Source organism: Athene cunicularia (assembly GCF_003259725.1).
Source record: "Athene cunicularia isolate RWA chromosome 4 unlocalized genomic scaffold, athCun1 chr4_part1, whole genome shotgun sequence".
Lineage (NCBI taxonomy): Eukaryota > Metazoa > Chordata > Aves > Strigiformes > Strigidae > Athene > Athene cunicularia.
This window is the reverse complement of record NW_020799098.1, coordinates 28,798,330-28,818,855: the sequence shown is the minus strand read 5'-3', so window position 1 is coordinate 28,818,855 and position 20,526 is coordinate 28,798,330. Positions and strand designations below refer to the sequence as shown.

The 20,526-nt window shown below is 38.3% G+C and overlaps 1 protein-coding gene across 1 annotated transcript in view; it reads left to right on the top strand.

Annotated features, from left to right (window-relative positions):
- SCFD2 (sec1 family domain containing 2) overlaps nucleotides 1–20,526 on the top strand; it is a gene marked incomplete at its 5' end in the record, with an annotated part of 197,228 nt that overhangs the window by 33,569 nt on the left and 143,133 nt on the right. The window contains 2 exons of the mRNA XM_026846978.1: nucleotides 675–802; nucleotides 19,498–19,673. Coding sequence (XP_026702779.1) covers nucleotides 675–802; nucleotides 19,498–19,673 — 304 coding nt within the window. The remainder of the gene's footprint in view (nucleotides 1–674; nucleotides 803–19,497; nucleotides 19,674–20,526) is intronic.

Here is a 20,526-nt window from a genome sequence, read left to right as displayed (position 1 = left end):
GTGTATAAGAGACAGCCCCCCTACTGAGCAAACACTGAATTCATTCACAACAGCAACAAATGCAGTGTCCCAAAGGAGAGGGAAGACTGACAGGGAGCTGAGTGCAGATGAGCCACACAAATTCCTAAATTAATTTTAGCAACAGTAACAATAAAAAGGAAATTTGTAAACACAGAGACCATAAAGGACTGTTACATTCTGCTAGGGATTATTCATTTCATGTAAGGAGAATCCATGAAACCCAGAATGACAGTAGTTCATTAAATCGTACCAGCAGCCTTCAGTGCTGGAAGTATTGGCTTTAGATTTAAACTGTCGTGGGGAAGTTAGAGCCCATCCTTTCTATAGCTTTTTGGTAACTAAGGAAGTTTGGACTGTTCCTGATATTCCCATGCTTGAACAGTAGTGGTTACTTTGAGGCTGACATGCTTATTTGTTTTATATGAATTCTAACGATTTAGAATTGGTAGCAAAAAGTTGCAGATTTTTGTCTTTAAAACTGAGCAACTGTTCTGCTAAGAAAAATCAAACTTTTATATCGCTATTTTTGCTTGTATCCTGCCCACCTCAGAGGAGTTATTAAGTAGAAGCACTCATCTTAAAATATAAATGTTGTCTTAAGCTTATTCCATTATTCAAGCAATGTTTAGTGTAATCCTGTCATTTTCTTATAGTGATCCAGCTGCCAAAGCTCTCTGGGAGTCCTTCATGAACCTCAAGCAAAAGGAAGCTGTGATGGAGGCTAGGAGACACCTTGTGGAGGCTGCAAGCAGAGAAAATTTACCTATTAAGATGAGCATGGGTGAGTAGTGTGACATACCCTTCCTTACATAGTGGTAATGTGCAAGATGTCAGCTCCTCTTCTTCCACTTAAACCTCTCAGGGAACCCATCCTTAGTTCATCCCCATCCTTGTCAACAGGTTTCAGGTGAGCACTGTGGCTACCATAGGATCTTTCTGGTATATATGTGAGTGGCAAGTGTTTTCTTTTAAATACTAGCACCTTAAGATTGAGAGCAATGGTGAAGCAATGGAGTTTTATGAAGGTGGGTTTTAAAGGCATGCAAATGGTTAGCAGTGCTGCTTGTCTTTATTCTGCAAAGCATGAGAATTTGGGTATTCTTAAAAAGTCAGCAGGATTTGTGTCCTGAAAGAGGTCATTGTAAATAGCACCTAATCTGATGGAAGCTGTGCAGATCTTGCATATGATTACATTATACAGGTAGTGATTATATTACATAGATAGTGAGGTTTATGTGGAGTAAGGCTTCCTGGCTCAAGAGCGTTTAAGCTGAAAACCCCATCTGGGCATTCTTTAAACCTGAATTCTTCAAGATATTAGAGATACAGATTATAACATAATGACTTGCAATAGCTTTTTTAGACCCTCGTACTCACTGTATACCATACTCAGTGAAATGCAGGAACTGATATCATGTTAGACTTATAAAAACTGGTATGGCTCTATACCACAATAATTTCTTGCATTTTATGTACTCTAAGACTATTTTATGCTGAACTTTTCATCACGAGAGAAAGGTCTTCATGAAATAAGAGTAATAGGCTTTTATCTGGGACTCCGGAGTAAACTGCCAAGATACTGTAGAAGAATTAGATGTACAGCCAACTCATGAACTGTTAACAACTATAACATTTCATATATTGTATGGTCTTTACAAATACCTAGACCATGCATTGAGTAGCTTATTAATCAGAAATATTAGATCTCTGCAATAGTAATGCTCTAAGCTGTTTTATAGAAATGGAAAAGGAGCAGCTGTGAGAGGGCTATTACAAATCTGTCTGAATGAGGTAAGGCACAGTAAATAATACCTTGATTAAGCTTTCACTGATAATGTGTGTCTGAATATTCACCATAATAACGTTAAGAACCCCACGCTGTTTTTCTATTAAATATGCCTTTAAAAAAGATTATTAATGTTGAAATTCAGCTTTGTTTTAAAAGTAATTGTGCCCTGTCTTTGAGAGATAATGATCCATCTACCACCTTTGCTGCTTTGTGTGAATGATTAGATCAGCCACCTTTTCCTCTGTGTCCCCTTCCCATAATATCCAGTGAAGGTTGCAATAACCCAGTTCTTAATCATGTTAGCTGACACTACTGATGGCAGCCTAAATGTCTGACATACCTGGGCCCAGTATAGTGTGATGTAGAAACACTTAAGAGTTGATGGTGAAACAAATTTCTGACACTGTAGTTCTTGAGACTTTTTTTTTTGGTTGAAGCATAGCTGTAATTTACTAACGTTTATGGAACCTAGTTATGTATTTTGTACATTGTATATTTATATTGCACTAGAATCATAATCAGTCTTTAACTCTGTAGTTGAATTTCAAAGGGCGAAACAAAATTTGATGCAGTCTTGTAAATAATAAACAGGGATAAAATGAGAAACAAGGAAAGGAGAGCCATAAATGCAGAAAAACTTAAATTCACATCGAGATGTCGCATTAGCCAATGACACATACTTATTAATGAATTTTTAGAACACATCTTCATCTTTACAACATTCGTTCCTCATTTATCGTGCTACAGAACATCTTAGCTCTCTGCAGGGAAGCTGCAAATTGTGTTGTTTATCAATTGCTGCTTTTGCTGAGAAGGAAAAATTCTAGTGGTATGTTCTGGTCCCGATTGCTGTGTGTAGTCAAAAGGCTCCTTCCACTGTGGCTGTGATATGAGGCAACAGTGGCTGGAGAGAAGGAAGATGCTTTCACTATGCTCTGTGCTTAGACTTGAGTTTTTATGACTTTAACTCGGGTTCTGCCTGTATTGGAAGATCTTGTGGATTGCACACTGGTTTTCCCAACACTTAAGGTATTTTCTGAGTTTTTTATGACCCTAATATTAAATGTCAGAGAGTTTTTCTAGCATGAAAGTTGCCTCTTACTCTCTTTACTAAGACCAGCTGTGTCAGGTGGTAAGAGTATTTTCCTTACTACTACTTTTTTGCTTTTTTTCCTCTGGAAATAAGGAGTGAATTACATTTGAAAGCAAAACTTTGAATTCCATTTGGTGTAGCTGAGCCCTCCTGCAGTGGCCACCTGCCTGAAAGACTGCATCACGTGTAACACTGGCAGCATGGGGGCCCTGTTCAGCAATGAGAAACTCGATCCCATCCTGTTCTCATATTTTTGGTGCAAGGAAAATAAATTCTGTTGTTTTCTGAGCTTTGAAAGGCTGCTCATTACTCTGAGGTGTGTGTGCTTGCCCACATTTTACCAGCAAGCAATGTGCCTGACACCAGAATTTCCTCTTTCTCTGCCTGGCTGTGCATGACATACAGCTCAAGCTTTCACTTTCTGATATCTTCTGCATGTGTCCTCCTTCTCCCGAGAGGGAAGAGTAGAACTGTAGAAGGAGACACATGTCTTCTCCCCGGCACCCCTGTATGTCTGCAGGCCACTGGGAACTCCCATCTTTTCCCACTGAAATCATCAGGAGTGGAGAGAGGAGAGGAGTTCTGAGGAAGAAGAAAGGGAAATAAAACAATTTTGGCCACGTTTTTTGAGACGAGTAGATTGGAGCACTGCTCTTAGGTGTTCTTGATTTGCATATTTATTTTATTAGTTGTATCAAGGAAAGTGGTAGTGGGGATGTCTGAAAGTCCTATTGACTGTTTCAGAAGGGATCAGTGTAGAAAGAAGGTGGCTGAAGATGAGCTGGCAAAATTTTGTTGAAGGTTTTGGTGGATGGACTCTTGGAGCAAGCCCAGTTTCAAATTTAAGACCATCTCCATGACATTTGTGAATAGAGCAGGATTCTCTCCTTCTGCATCTGTCTCATACTCAAGTTTTCAAGTGGGCCTAAGTGGTCTTATACCATATTCAAGGAAGATTTGCTTTTTTTTTCTTCTTCCATTTATGTGCAAGGAAAGTGCATATTTTATCTGTTGTTTCACTGAGTGAAAGAACTACGTTGTTACAAACTTCAGCAAGTGACACAAGCTAGTAAGCTGTCTAGAACTGTTCATTACAAGCAGTTTAAAATCCTGTTTCTTTTTTAAAGAAGAATTGCAAGTCTTAGGAAACTGCATCACAGAGGGAGACAAAGTGCCAAGTGATGGCCCATAAAACCAACTAGAAGAAAAAACTATGAAGCTACTTTGCCCTTTCCTTACAGAGCAAAACTTGAGCTGTGTAGCAATGTAGCATATCTGATTTTCTGCAGAGAAGCACTGTGCAGAAATTCCAGCCAGCATAAAGGCTTCATGTATGCTACGTTCAGTTTAATCTGTTCCGTCCATAAATACATAATATGGGTTTTGAAGGTGTAATTTCCTGTGGAGTTTAGTAATGCTGCCAGTATTGACTTCTGGGGAGTATTTGTTTGATATTGCTTACTGGGGGTGTGCTGACATTGAGACCCCTTCTTTATGGGATGATATAAATGCACAAAAACCATGTTACATAGTAGTTACATCTAAGATTTGCCTTAAACCTTTCAGCTAGATACATTTCCCAAAACATTTTGTGTTTGCATGTCAACAGATGGAGCTGTCTTTTGCTAGATGTTCATTTAAATAGAGTCATTAAAGTACTCCATATCTCTCTATATACACATGCACATGCTTGAAAAAAACCCAGAAAACAACAAACAACACTTTTTAGGAACTACATATGCTCCGTTTTGCCTCTGAGGCTGTTTCATTTGTGTTTTGGATACCCAAGTGAATGCTGATAAATATGCAGGGAAGATAAATGTTTGCCAAGTTCTGGTCAGATATCCCATTGTGTAGGTGTAAATTATTTTGACATAAGAAAAGTCCTGGCTTTTAAAGAAAATTATTTTATTTAAAGAATTAAGTCTCCTTTTGAAATTATTTTTAAAAGACCATTTAGAAGATTGTCAGAATAGCTTTTGGGTGAGATTTATAGCATTGTGCTAAATACAAGTGAGATTGTAAATACTGGAAAGGATTTACTTCTGCTCAGCTCTTAAAGTAAATGACTGAAAGTAGTTCTGCTCTGAGGCAGCAGCCTGATTTACACTACAGCAGAAAGGTTGCTGTTTTTTCCATTCCTCTCCTTCCCGTTCCGTTCTTCATAGGTCTGATGCATATCTTAATCATCTTCTGAACATGGCAGCCCATGAATTTCTTGTTGAAAGCTTTGCTATTAGCATAGTATTTGGCAGTGGTAAAAACTTTGCTACAAATGTTCTTTTGTGGCTTTAGAAACACCCTTGCTCTTCTGTTTGAAAAGAGCACAGTAAACCTTGATTGAGACTGAATTCCTTTATTGTGTCTTTTTACTGGCATGGAGACTGATGAAAGTTGAAACACTAGTATAGTAACAGAAACAAAGTGCAGTGTGCTGTTACACGAGCCCTTGTTAGCAGAAGAAAAGCCTTTTGGTTTCTTTCCATTGGAACTGTACAAATACAGTTTTAAAAATCAATCCCACTACAAAATTAGCAAAGCCTCAGGCTTTGTGAAGTAAAGAGGAGTACTGTAACTTTTTCAGATGGGCTGGCTTGCATGGGTTGAATTGAACTCTAAAATTTGTTTGGGTAGAAATAGGAAGATCCTGAAATTTTAGCCTGGAGATATGAAATAACATTTTGAGTTAGAAAAGGACCTTAGAATGGACAGGAAAAGGTAGATGAATGCCTTATCTAAAGAATATAAAATGTGCCTCTTTTTTTTTAAATAAAAAATTGCATTGGACTGTAACAGTGTTTAACATTCTGCTTATACCTGACAAGATTGATGTGAAAATATTCAAGATTCAATATCATCAATTCCTAGAATAAACTTTAGGGATAAAAGCTACTCACTAAGAAACTAAACTGTAATAAAGTAGAGAAGTACAGACATATTTCCAGATAAATCAAGCCTGATCTCAGATTATCTAAAATCCACCCTGGCCAACCATTAGAACAACTCTGTGATAGAGACAAGTAGTGAGACAATGTCAGTATGGGTTTGAAGTCTTTACAAAGGAGGAGGAGGCAGATGAGCATTGCAGGGCTCAGTGGTCTGCAGGGTGTTTGAATCCCTTCTGCAGCACGTCTCTGGGTAAGTGATGGGTACCTGGATAACAGCTGGGCTTGGGAGATACTATTGCCCCCCATCATGCAGAGAGGAGATCATATCATAGACTGGTTCTTGGGCTGTTTATGCACATTTCTCTGTTGCCTGTTTACCTGGTCTCCAAACCCATCTGAAGAGCAAGCTGTGGAATCAGTGAGGCAGGAGCCAGTCTCCCTCCAGGCATTCTCATGAAGCGGGAGGCTGCCTGTACCATCTTCACTGAATGTGGCCTGGCTTAGCCCCAGGAGTCTCACAGTGCTACTCCAAGGGCTCACTGGTGTTCTCAGGGCATTTTTCCAAGGAGAAGGAAAGATGCTGCTTGTCTCAGACCTGAACTCCTTCCACTATACAGCCTGGATCTTGAGCAGGCGGTTCCTGAGTTAAATTAATCTGCTTTTTGTCTGATCACAAGTAACAGAAGTCCTGCAGTGTGGGACTATCTAGCCAAGCAGAATTGTTTTTTCCAGCTTGTTGTAATACTGAATTCTTGATTTCTCCCTGTAGTGCAACTAAAAATGTAGTCTTGACTTGAAGCAAATGTTCCCAATCTCACTGGTCAGTATAGCAGATGTTTTGTTACATCACTCACCTCCAGGGGCAGGAAGGCTTTTTGCTTCTCAGACTGCTAAATGTTTTTGAAGAGTTTGAAGTGTTTCTGAAAGTTTTGGATACATTCCTATTTGGGGAGCTTCCGTATAGGCCTTTGCGTTCCTAGGGGAATGCTCTTTGAGTATAGTGGGGTTAGGCTTTCCCTGATAACTCTTGATGAAGCTGGTCTTTCTGAATAGTCATTACCACATTGAGAACTGTAGAAAGAAATTGATACGATGGCTGTTTCACCTTGTAGTGTTATACCAGGGTGAAGTTCAGGGTTTTGACTCTGTTGAGTATGGTTAGAGTGTTCACAATGTTCACCTAACTAAATAGATCCTATCTTCTGGTAGTCATTGATTTTGCTAGCCTAGGACAGAGATGTTGCTCCAAACTCCAGATTGTGCAAAGACTATGTAGACTTCTGCTGTTTTTTCTTAAGCAACTAAACTTTTCAGTTCATCTCTAGCTCATTAGATGTAACAGAAAGGGTGAAGGATACTGATGTTCCTGACAACAAAGTTCTCTGTTTTTCGGAAGATGTGACAAAATAGCTGAGAGGGAGAGATGTTCAGGGGCAGAAGTCTGTTTTTCATCTCTAAGTGACACTGCATTTGTGTATAGTGTTGCTTAGAAGCATCACCGGCTGAAAAGCCAGCTTTGCACTAATCATTGGGCTTCTTTCAAGTTGGATGTTGAATTCAGGGAGGTGGTGTGCTAGTTCATTTTTTCAGTCTCACCGGCCAAAAGAGAGTAGCATCCTTGAGAGCACAAAGCAATTGCTCAAAAGAGAAAACAAACTTAACCTTAGAATAACTGAAGGTGTGGTGTCCATGTGCATATTTTGCAAGTTATCCTCCATCCCTTCTTTTTCAGTCTAGCACATATAGGTTCCTGTAGTTGAAAGAAACATGATTTATGAGGAACAAGTACTTATCCTCTTGGCAGGTTGAATGGAGTGCTTATTGGACCTGGAAATGGCTGTTAAGTGTGGAGGTAACACTGTAGCAGAAGCTTGGTAGTAAAGAAGAAGATAAGGCAGTGGCAGAAGGCTCATTTTGAGATCACACATATGCATCCTTTCTTATCAAGTGCATCCCAGAGAAAGAATTCTCCAAAAGAAGTTGACTGAAAAGGCTTGGCAGGAAATTTACCCCTTTTTAATGACTGCCAGCAGCTTAGCACAGAATGAGTGGTATCAACAAATACCAGTGAAATGTAGAATAATTTTGGGTTGAGAGGGATCTCTGGGGGTCATCTAGTTCAGCCCCCTGTTCAAAACAAAGACAGCTTAAGAGTTAGACTAAATATGTTGGACCTTGTTCAGCTGAATTTTTAATATGTCCAAGGATGGCAATTCCACTGCCTGTCTGGGTACTCTGCACCAGTCTTAATCTCTCTTGTGGAGAAAATGTTCTCCTTTATGTACTGTTTGATTTTTCACTTGCTGCAGTGTGTGGGCATCGCTTCTTGTCCTCTCACTGTGCACCTCCAAGAAGTCGGATTTAGTCTTCTCTGTAATCACTCGTCATGTCCTTGAAGACAGTAAGTATCTCCCCTCCCTGCTTTTATTTCTTGAGACTAAACAAACCCATCTCCTTCAGCCATTACTCATACATCATTTTCTCTAGCCCCCATAACCATTTTAGTGACCTTTCTCTGGACCCACTCTAGTGTGTCTTGTAGTGTGGAGCCCAAAATTTCATACTCCAGCTGCTGTCTCACAAGTACTAAATAGAGGGTTATAACCACTTCTCTCTGCCCACCAGCTGCATTTGTGCTGATGCCACCTAGTACATGGCTTGCTTCCATTGCTGCAAGAGCGTGTGGCTGATTCATGTTCAACTTGACAGATGCATTTAATCCTGAACTTTAGAGGGATTTAGGTCACAGATCCAGTATTAGACTATTGCAAGTGAAAGATACACAGGAGAAGATGAAATAAAGGCTGAAAAAAAGGACTTCGTGATTGCTGCAAAATGGAATGTTGAATGTGGCAAGAGGCTTGCTAGTGTCTACAGGCGTCCCTGAAATGTGTTCTTAGTGAGTGCTATTGTTTTTACAGTTGAAAAGAGAACTGGAAACTGCTGTGTCCCAAATGTTGAAATACTGTGCTAGCAAATAATAGATTTTAATCCTCCTTCTTGGACTTTTGCTCAAACACTGGAAATATATAAAAATGAGAGGACTTCTTACATGCAGTTACTTAAGGTTACTGTTATTAACTGCATTTGGGCAAGGGCTTGAGGACCAAAAAAAGAGGTACTGTGCCAGGTCCAGACACAGGCTATGACTCTTTAATGCTGATGAGTTTAAAAGCAAAGGAACTCCTAACTGGTAGAGTAGTGCAGTATATTTCATGAAGAAGAAGAAAAGTCTGAAGCAATAAAGGCAGCTGTAGGTAGTTTGTTCTTATCTGGCTCTGTTGATCTTGTAGCTGCTCAGCTGATTGAGACAATTCTTTTTTTAAAACAACTTAACCAGGTTTTTTTCTTCATCTTTCACCCTCCCTTCCCCCCTCCCTTAATTTGTCTTTCAGTAAGTTATGTTCCTTTATGACTTGGGGAAAGCACCACTTTGCATCTACCTGTTATTTGTGCACTGGTTTGTATGTCTTTAATGGCAGAGTATCAAAAATGCAGTTTTTCTCTGGGAAATGTACAGACTAAAATCCATCCTGTTGAGGAGACCAGAGAGGAAAACCAGTGATAGAACATCTGTGTCATTCACACATCCTACCTGAAAAAAATACCTTGAAATACTAAATCTTCATCTTAATTGTAGGACGGTGAATACAAGAGTGGTTTAAAACATGCAACCCACTGGGTTCTTCTAATGCAACAACAGCTACAGCTTTTGGGAGAGGGTTTGGAAGTGGTCGTGTGACTTAAGTCCTGCCCTCTGCTTAAAGAAAACATGCCTAATTTAGGGAAGGAGACAGACATAGATATGTGTATTCATAACAAAATTAAATACATTTTAACCAGAACAGGTTAGCAGAGATGTTTTCATCCCAAACTGAAATTACTCAGAATAGTATTAAAGAAAAATAGAAGTTTTGTGGAGCATTCTGTACTTCTTCTATTGAAAGAAGTTCATTTGGAGGGAAAAATCTCTCTCCCTCAGTATTTTAGGAAGGTATTCCTTGCAGGTGACTGTAAATGGCTTTTTGTTGTTCTTGTTTGGGAAATCAAGTGTTCAGATTTGTTCTGCATGTTGTGGGTTGATTTGGGTTAGTTGCTTTGTTTAATGGATATTGCATTATGTGAATTTACCTTTAAAAATAAGTGTAATATTGGGACTACTCAAATTTAATTTAAGTTTAAAGAAAGACTTCAGTTAGTTCTGAAGTATCAAGCACTGTGTTTTACCCCAAGCTCTTGATGAAAACCGTAGAGTTCTTTTTATTCTGTGACTTAATACTCTTGCAGAAATAAACAGTTCCTATGTTAAGTTAGTTTACAAAGTTTCAGTAAGTGTATTTTTGCCTCAACTGTCTCTCTTTGTTCAGTCAATAACCTACTGCATACTAAATAGTCTCTTGTGGTGTAAGATGGGTAATGGTTCAAGCCCTAATAAAATTGTAAAGCATGTCATATTTCCATCTCATACCTCATTTACTTTTCAATTCACCGCTACAAAACAGGAGATGGAAGTGAAACACAGAACCCTGTGTAGTGATGCAAAACAGAGAAATATGCTGGTAGTGTGTTATCTTTGATTAAATTGTAGCTGGCACATTGATGCAGGACTATTTGGCTAACCTTTACTGTTACTTTTAAGAAGGTAGAGGGGTGACAATAGTTTTTCTATGTGTCTGGACTTTTTGGATAAAGTCTATAAAGGCTTTTTTTTTTTTCTTTATAAATCTCAATATTTTTTTTAGACAGTAAACCCAAACACTTAAATATGAACTTGTGGCCAGGTCTCCTTCCATGTCTGGTTGTGATTAGAGTTGAAGATAATTCTTAAAAATTTAAAAGAAAACAAGAGTGTATTGCTCTTGCAGGATTCCTGCAAATATATTATTTCATGATTTATATTCTTTGCTAATGTAATACTGCAAAGCTTATGTTAACTTAAGTATGAAGTATTTTTGTCTTGATAAAGTATTGTGAAAAGCCTGTATTAATGTGGTCTTTCTCTAGACAAGTTACACAATGTTCACAATAGTTGGCAGTAAACATTAATGTACAGATAAACCTTTGTTTCAAGTCTTCACAAATGTTTAATGTAAATGTACATCGTTACTATTTTTTTTTTTTGTACTGTGTATCTTTAAGAGGAAGTGGCTGTGGGTTAAAAGCTTAAAAATTTAAATAGCATTTACTTGCATATATACTGGTAACTAGTATTGTTTTGAGAGATGTCATTAAGTAACTACTGCTTTATTGGCTGGAATCTGTCATCAGTCACAGTGTTTCTAATGTTTCTAAACAAACAATTTTTGTATCATATAAACAAAATTGCCCAAGAAAGGTTTAAATGATTCTTCCAGTTTTTGATTACACATTAGTTAATAGTAGGTATAAAGCTAAATCAGTAATTCTGCTATGTAGAAGTGAGCTGATTTTTACAATATTTTTATATATATACATACATTATGTACATAGTATTAAATATACTATTTGTTAGTTACTGAATGCTTATGCAATTTCATGAAAAGAAGTAATTGCATTGCCATCTTTCTGTTTAGTGCTAAAATTTATTTGGTGTTTTTTTAGGTAAATATCAGAGATTTCTTTTATTCACTAAACTTTTTTTTTTCTGAAGTTGAGTTCACTTATATCTTCTCAGTCTTGAAACTAAATAAAGTTTTGAATTTGAAGGTTTTGGTTTTTTTAAAATAAAGCCACTGTACTTGGAGACTGTCCATTTGTGATGGTCAAGACATGATTAAAAACACTGGAGCAGATCACTTAAGCCTCTTTGACCCTGGGAGAAAAATAAAACACTTAGTCTTTAAGTCCAAGAAAAGGAAATATACTGCAATTGCTATTATTTATATCTGTAGGGAAGCAGCCTGACTGGAAATAAGATACAATTTGCTGTACATGTGTGCTGTGATATCTTCATTTCATAGGGTGCATCAGCCATAATAACTGTGTTTTACATGAGCAGGAGAGTTCATGAACATGGGTTGGGAGATCCTGTTTCTGGTGTCTGCTTGGCACTCAGTGGAAACATGTGGCACCTGCACTTTGTTGGTGCTGGAACACGGGGGAAGCTGTGGGTATCATCACTAAGTACCATGCTTTGTGTGTCTTAAGATATGACAGAAAGTTTCAGAATTTCTTTACATTAAGAAAGGAGTCATCTAGTCAAAAAAGGGGGGGAGCAAACTTGAAGAAAGTAGCTGAAAGCCATGTAGAAGTAAAGGACTGAAGTGTCACTGAGAACAGCCCATGCTAGAGGATTTAAACTGAAGATACAATACGTGCTGGTATGCTTGCAAAGTTTCTAAGTTTAAGGCGTGAGGTGGAACATGGCAATACAGTAAAACTGGGTGGCTTGCCCAGTGCTTTTTTTCTAAGCATAACTGTGTGAGCCTCATCATTCAGTCTCGCAAAAGATGACTTGTTACAGAAGAGACATGGTGAATTACATTTGTATGTACTCATACATCATCATGTTTTCCATCCCTATTTATTTGCTTACCACCCAGAATAATTGTTAGGGTATTCTCAGCTGCAGAAGTCTTGCAGAAATCATTGGAGAAATAATCAGTCCTGTGAATAATGTACTGAAGAAGAACAACAACCTCCCTCTCTCTGGGACAGCGTGCCAAGAACATGATGAAGTACTCAGTGTCTGAAAACATATGTCTTGGTGCTAAATGAGGACATGCGCGAACCACCTGAAATTCGTTGGGAGTGTTAAGACAAGTTGATTCATTTCTGTGAGAAGTTTAAAACATCCAGATGATTCAACCAAATTTGCAGATTTCAAGTGCCTTTACATTCACAGTAAATTACTGTTCTCAAGGATTATTGGTTTTTTAGGGCTAGAGACCCTCTGCTTGGGACTGGACCTACTATTCAGTATTTATTTAACCTGGTGGAAGAGGTGAAAAGGTAATAAAATATGACCATCAATATCAAGACGAGGGTTTGAGAAATTCTAGTATGCCAGTATTAAATTGGAAGTTTAATATAGATGGCAGCCCCTAGGAAGCTTAATTCTGGAAGATAAGATTTCACCTAGTTACTCAAATGGTTCTGAAATTTGCTTTAATATTTTGGAGGGCAATTGGAGAATATTGTGGACGCTGGCTAGAGATGGCTGTTACTTTTTGTGTTCGTACTGATTTAACAATGACAAGGGGAAACTGAATGACAGAGTGCACAAAGAAGGAAATAATGGGTTGAGTAGCCATGCATTTAAAAAGAAAGCTCTGAAGGATGAAAAAGAAAATATTATCAATCCATATTGAGACACCTAAGCTACCAGTTATGTTATCAAAGCCTTCTGAATATACGGGGAAACTTGAAACTGTAGATAACCTAGAGATCATAAATCATAACTGGGATCATAATTAGGCATGTAATATTGATGATTATATTAGAGTGCTTTAATTTCATTTGCCCCACCTAATTGATGAGGTTTTAGTTGTCTTAAGGCATGTAAAAGAATTCTGAAAGAATAGAAACAGAACTGATATTTAAGCATGGTTTCCATTTTGTAATAAAAGACTGCGGCCAATTAGGAGAGAAGGCTAAAATAGCATATGGGACTTGTGTAAATATAAATGATCTATATAGGAACACTGTTAAAACAAATATTTAATGATACCATACATATCTAGTGATGAATAATAAACTGGTTTTGAGATAACACTACAGCTGATGAGACTGGAGTCAAGTTGGGTTAGATGTTCAGACTCACATGGCAAGTGTTAGTTGAGTAGTAAATACAGTCCAGCTTTACTTGTTCTGGGTATATACCTCTATTTCAGAATCTGCTAAACCTCAGCATAGTTGTCGCATTGTCAATGGCTCCGCCGTCCTTGAAAGCCACTGCTATACATGCCTTCAGACATGTGACTGGCTCTGCCTCCCTGAAAGTCCATCACTCTGGAGTGATTTGAGATGCACTGGAAAGCCCATGACAGGCAGGGAAGAGTGGCTGACCTCCAATACCTGTGTCCTGCAGCTATTGCTGAGGTGGCAGAAGGAATGGTGGGTCAATAAGGGCCAGCAAGGCTGGTCACAGCTCTTCCTCAGTGACATGGTGCTGCTGGCAGTAGGCAGCAGGAGGATACCACTGCCATGCAGTCTGGGGTACACTTCAGGGGCTGCTCAGACCCCCAAGATCGATTCATTCTGGAATTGCTGTAGTGGGGACTTGCCATCTGTGCTCACACCTGTGACCATGGAGGCATCTGGATACTAGTGCTCCTGCAGCAGAAAAGGGAGAGAGGCTTATAAGTGACCATCAGCCCCAGAGGAGATGGGTTTATGTTTGTGAGAGATAAGCATATGCTCTCAGAAAGAAGCCTGTGACGTCTGCTGTCAGGTTTAGTGCTTTTCAGGTCCAGAGTCTTATTCTGGAGAAGCCAGTCAAACAGTGCATCTCATAGTGGCCTACTTTTCATCCCTCCAAAGAACTAGGGAGTAGCTGCCATTCTTCTCTTCTTTAACAATTTAAGGACTGGATGACTTCTGAAGTTAACTAAAGAAAAGTTGAGATCAAATTATTTTTGTGGCACTTGCTGTTAAAGAGTGTTGCTGAAACTTCCTAAGAACTACAAAAGCATGTTGAGTTAATATCTTGAAATTACACTAACAAGGAGACACGTCATCTATCCTACTAAATTGCTCTCACTTAGTCTGTAAAATATCTGACTCCCTTAGCAGTACTGTTGCCCAGCTGGCTTTGTGGAGTATGAGAGCTTTCTACATTCCGTGCGAGTATCCGGCATTGGACATGATCAGAGGCAAGCTACTGAGAAAGAGAGAGTTCTATATTCCTGAGACTGTGGACAAGGAAAACAATTTATTTGGAATTTTTCAGCCCACTACTGCCTTGAAAAATCTCACCTGTGAACATAAGTGTGCCAAGGTCATTTCTTATTTGTGGTTCTGTCAAATGAAAAATGGACCTCAGCAGAAGTGCTCTAGGCAGTGAAGCTCAAACTGTCCTTGCACAAAATTGAACAAAGTTTAAAGCTATGTGTATTTGGCGGTATTTGGTAGTCTTGGAAAAGCATCCACTTATTTATTCAATTGGTCACAAAATGTACTTTCCTCTTTACTTGTTTTCTTGTCCCTGTGGAGATAATTAACTAAGTGTTACATGAAAAAAATAAGGACTGTATATTTGGAACAGCACATTGATAATTCTGACCTCTGCTCTAGACACCTCATTCATCCATAAATCTTTATGAAAAAAAAAGCACTTTGGGATTCTGAATTCTAAAAATTTACAACTAAATCTATCTTGAAAAATAATTATTTTCTTGAAGCAGTGCCTGTGTTACACTACATAGACAGTAGCATTAATTTAAAATGGAAAAAAGTCATACCGTGGAATCATGTCTTGATGTCTACAAATGTGATTTGTCCAGTTAATTTTTTGTTTAACTGTTGAAGTGAAAGTCTTTCTGCTCCACTCAGGCTACTCTCACTGATCAAAAACAGATTTTTGACAGACCTTTAATATCGGTTACTGGTAATTTCTGCCCCAGTATGTCTAATTTGAGTGATCTGCTTTACTAGTAGTAGAATTATTTATTCTCTTCAGTCTAATTGTACACATCATAATTTGTGCATGTAGGATTAACTGTGCATTTTCTGTACGATAAAGTGTTGCAGATTTTTTTTTTTTTTTTTTTTTTTTTTTTTTTTTTTGTTAGTACAAGGTACGGCCTCTGTAATTAAAAAGTTGACAAAAGTGTTCTGTAGTTCTTTTGGGATCTGTCCTGAATTCTTGAAAGTTGAAGGTGGAATTCAACATTTGTATGTCCCAATATGTTTGCAAATTAATTATCATAGGAGTGAAGGATTGAAGGGGGCCATTTGTTTTGAACTTAGTCTTGTGAGCATTTATGCAACTGCTCATTAGACACTCATCAAATCCTACCTTAAAATGTTTGCTTACACTCTTGTCTCCACTATTAGAAGATCAGTTGATACAGTGATGTGTTTCTTAATGTCTTGTGTAAATATATTCATGCTTTACTTATGCCCATTGCATATTAACTGCTATCTACTTTTGGAGGTTTCTGATACCTTACAGTTCTCCTAATCCTAGACTCTTCCCACTTAAATATGGTCATGGCATAGTTAATGATATGCAAATCCATGTGCATTATAATAAATTCATTAATTAGATACATATCAGTTTGACATGATATTCTTTGATAAATGTACTTTGCATTTTATCCCACTTTGTGATGTATTTTTTTCCTGCACATTTGTCCTGAGGCTTTCCATACTCCTGACATCAGACTATAACGTAGCTAATTTTTACTATTTCTTAGGCATAAATATTAGTTTTCTTTTTTCCTAGTCTAGCCTAGTTCTTGTTATCACTTCCTTTTTATCCTCAGTATATCAGATTACTAAAATACAGAGCTGCTTCATCACACTGACTTTCAGTGTTTCCTGGAAGGAACTGTCTCTTCAGTAGTGAGACTGGTACCTTGTCCATCATGTTTCTGTTCTGTAACAGTTTCATAGCCTACACTTGTTTTGTTCTGTTGTCCAGGATTCTTGCATTAATGCACAAATACTTTGATTGTACCTAACTAAATATTCACAGTTTCTTAGCTGAATTACTTCCTGCACTACCTGCATCATCGGTCTTATCAACATTACTCTTCTTCCCTGCTCCCCATCCTCCTGTATTCTGTTAACTTTTGACTTTCACTGTGAGCCTTCTCAGTCACCACAACCTCATTTTATCCTCTCTGCTGTACTTGGGATGAAGCATGAAGCTCTTAATCTCTCTTTTTTTTTTTTTTTTTTTTTTTTTTTTGGGGGTGGGGGGTGGGGTTGTTTAATGTTGCTTTCAGTAGATGTTGTTTATATCAAGTCCTGTATTGTGATTTAATGTTGTTGACACAGTTTGGGATAAAGGTACCTGTTTAATACACACTACACTCGTTAACTATTAATGGCAAAGTTTGCTTCTCAGACAATATGGAATTCCTTGTGTTTGTGCAAGAAACGTTATTAGTACTTTTAAATCCCTTTAGGGTCATTGAGGTTGTACTACTTCTTTCCACGTTCAGGAATTAAAAATGATCAAGTGCTTTGTCATCATAATATAGTCCTTGAAAGTCAGACTTTGATGCCCACACAGACATCTGGCTATGTGTAGGTGTAGAGTTTGGAGCAGATTATGGCTGTGATAGAGCAGGAAGAGGAGAAAAGAGCAGGACAAGATGCAGGACAGTCCTTTCTGCCATGAGTTTCTGCCGTCTTCTGCCTGGAATCTCTGGATTTGCTTTAAAAGAACAAAATGTCAGTTAAAACACAATGATGTGCTTGACATCTGTCACCTCTTGATTTCATAGGACCTGTCTGCCACTTTGCAACACAAAAGGATTTGAAACAGGAGGGGGACATTAAAAAAATTAAAAAGCATGGTAGGGTTGGGATTAGATTAAATTTCGTCTGCTGTGTTGAAATCTCCCTCTGTGAGCAAGCAACAGGGAAGGTAGTGAGAATTTTGGCCTCAGAAAAAGTAATTTAATTGCTGATTACCACCAATCACTTTCCCAATTTCCTTTTATCATCTACTGGAACAGTTGTGTTTATCAGCCAGCTGTCTGGGGAGATTTCTGTGTAGAAAGTGGCAGGAACTCTTGAACTCCGGATCTGAGTTGGTTCCATGGATGTTGTAAGTATCACAGATGAGATGCTGGACTTTTGGCATTAAAGTTTTGTTAATGGCTTGCTAAGGTCAGGATTTCACTTAAGTTTACATAAGTGTTGGGCTTTCTTTTGGTGGTATTCGGAGGGTGGGAAAGAATTTGATTGTTTGTCTGAAATGGTGCTGAGTAGATCTCAGACTGATCCAGTGCTGGATCTGGATTCACTTTCATAAGGAACAATATGGAGCAAAACTCTTGAAAAACTATTTTTTTTTAAATTTAGATCAGAAGTCTTGAAAGCCCTCCCATTTCACTCTTTCATAGGAGGGAAGGGCTGGCACTTGATGTTCTCTCAGTTGAAGGAAGTTATCAGATTTTGAATATGCTACAATATATCAGGACTGCTATAGGTAATAATGCAGTCTTTATCAAAGCTATGCTTCAAGACATCATGGACTGACATTTTCAAATCACCGTGTAAATCTGCCTGACACAGCTTTAAAAGAAATAAAACAAGACTGAAAGCTCCAGTGTTTAGTCTAAAAACACACATGGCTGTGGTTGCTGTTTTAGCCTATGTGGGCTAACTGTGGAAGCCTTTTGTCAGCTCTCCGGCCTGAGTGGTGTCAGCTTGATTTGTGTGTTAATCTGCTGACTTTTTGGTTTGATGCTTTCCATTAAAATTCCCATAAAGAACCTGTGTGCTTTTGCTTTATTTAGCAGCTTTCCCTAATCTAAACGCTCTTCTGGAGACTGCCCTTAGTATCACTGAAGCTAAGAAAAAGCACTTTCAACATTTATTCACTGCTGGAAAAATGTATTTGCCATTTATGATACTGAAGTGATGGAGACAGATGAAGAGTCTTGTAAAGTGATGATATAACCAAACACAGAGAAGAAACACAGCGGCAGTCTTACAAGATCTTTCCCTTACGGAAAAATACTGAATAAAATGATCAGTGGTGTAAGCCATGAACCTCCTGGCATCATCGCAGCCTAGTGCCTTCCTGGCACCAAAGCTTGTCCTGTTTAAGTTAGAGGATCTTCCTCACTCCATCTCACATGTCCCTGCTCTTTAGGTCTGGTTTGCTTGAGGAGGATGACTCGTTACTGGCAGAGGCTGCCAGGAACCAGGAGAGAGCCCTGGATTGGATCTCTGTCCAGACTTGCAATTAGGAAGATGTTTTGACACGATTTTTTCTTGTGTGTTGATGGCACATGTGATCGCCTGTGATGATTTTCTTGGGGCAGATGAGGTACTAAGGACCTTCCTTCTTGGAACAGATCACTTCTAAAATTTAAATTGATTGAGCTGTTTAGCTGGCACTTTACTGTTGGAAGGAAAAACTGCTAATTTTGTAGTGTTTTTGTGGCCTGAATGACTCCTCTCATGCTCTTCTGTTAAGGAAAGATCTACAGACCAACGTATGGTCACTGGGGTAATTATTTTCAAATAACGGGTGAAATCATGCTATGCTTACTGCATCTCAGAAACTGAAGAGTCACGCCTTGGAAATGTCCCTTCCAAGAACAGCTCCAGAAAACAGTTCCTTGAATCACTAGCATTAATCTAGTATTTGAGTCAACACTGATCAAAAATGCACCCTCAGGAAGCAGCTGGAGGGTGTGGGTTTGGTGTAAGGTAGAATGCTCACAAATTCCCATTGGACTTTTGATAAAAATAGAAAGATCAACCATTGTTTAGAAGTAGTCATCAAGGATTATTTCCCTATCTTAAATGAGTGTCCCTCTATATCTGAAAACAAAAAATTGTATTACCCTTTATGTCAGCACCTGTTGTGTATTGTTAAATACCTGCCATACCACACCACATACCTTAAGCCACAGTTCCTGAATGAAGTAAGTCTTTGTTGCTGCTTCTTGAAGCTCCCAGTGATTGCAGTAAAGCTAGGATCAAGTCTATAGTGGAGAGAGCCTCTAAAGTTCTCTTTAACCCATTGACTGTCATTTTAAAGATCTAGGTTTGTATTTGCTGCCACTGAATGCTGTGCCCTGTTTTCCTTTCTACAGGCAGAGTCACCCCAGAACAGCTCAGCTCATACATTCAGCTTTTCAGAAATAATCTCAAAGCTTTGGAGAACCATTGTGGTCTTCTACAGCTTGTGCTGGCTGCAGTCCAGACTTTGAAACACCCCCAGACTTCCAAATGGGACAACTTCCTTGCCTTTGAGAGATTACTTCTGCAGGTACATATTATGTGAATTTATTTGACCTAAGTAAAAATGTTTCATTTAGTTTGTTTTTTTTTTAATTCTCATTGAATTCTGTAGCTTGTATGTTTTATGAAGAAATTCATTGGATGTCTTGCTAAAAAGCTGTTCCTTGTTGGCGAACTGGTAAAAGGAAATCTGAATTGTGTGTTGGTTTTACATCTGTTTGAAATTTCAAGATGAGATAGATTTTAGCATTGGATAGGATGATGATGATTATTACTACCAGTCTGAAGATGCTTCTTGAGGTAATGTGCTGAATCAAATGCAGAGAGGACTTTGTTACTACGTGAGTTTAAAACTTGTGTAATTTACTGAGCAGATAAAAATAAAGTAGGAAATTCCATGCATCAAGAGAGTGAGACTTCTCTTGCTCACAGCTGTCATCTACCCTCAGTTTTTCCCATCACCACATTTTTTACAGCATCCTGTTGGTGACCACAGTATTATTTACATACCATTTTGTATCACTCTTGGATTTCTCTCAGGAAATTAAGAGTTAGTGGTATATTGAACTCTGTCCTACTAACCTTTGGAGATGTACCAAACAAAGGAGTTTTTCTAAGAACTTAATAGAGTTAATTTCTGCTGAAATTCAGGGAAAGCTCAGAACTTTCTTCCCTGTGCTGTCTCTTCTGTCTCTGTGTTGTTTTTAGAGGAACCATCTTCTGAAATGCTAGTAACTCTTCATGAGCTAACTTCTAGTGAAGTTAGAGTCAGCTTTAAATGAGTGAAGTCTATAGTGTGGACCTCAACTTCTTCTGTAAAAACGTATTTATCAACCAGATAGTTCTGTAGAAATTAGCTGCCTTTGTCTAGATGTCAAAAC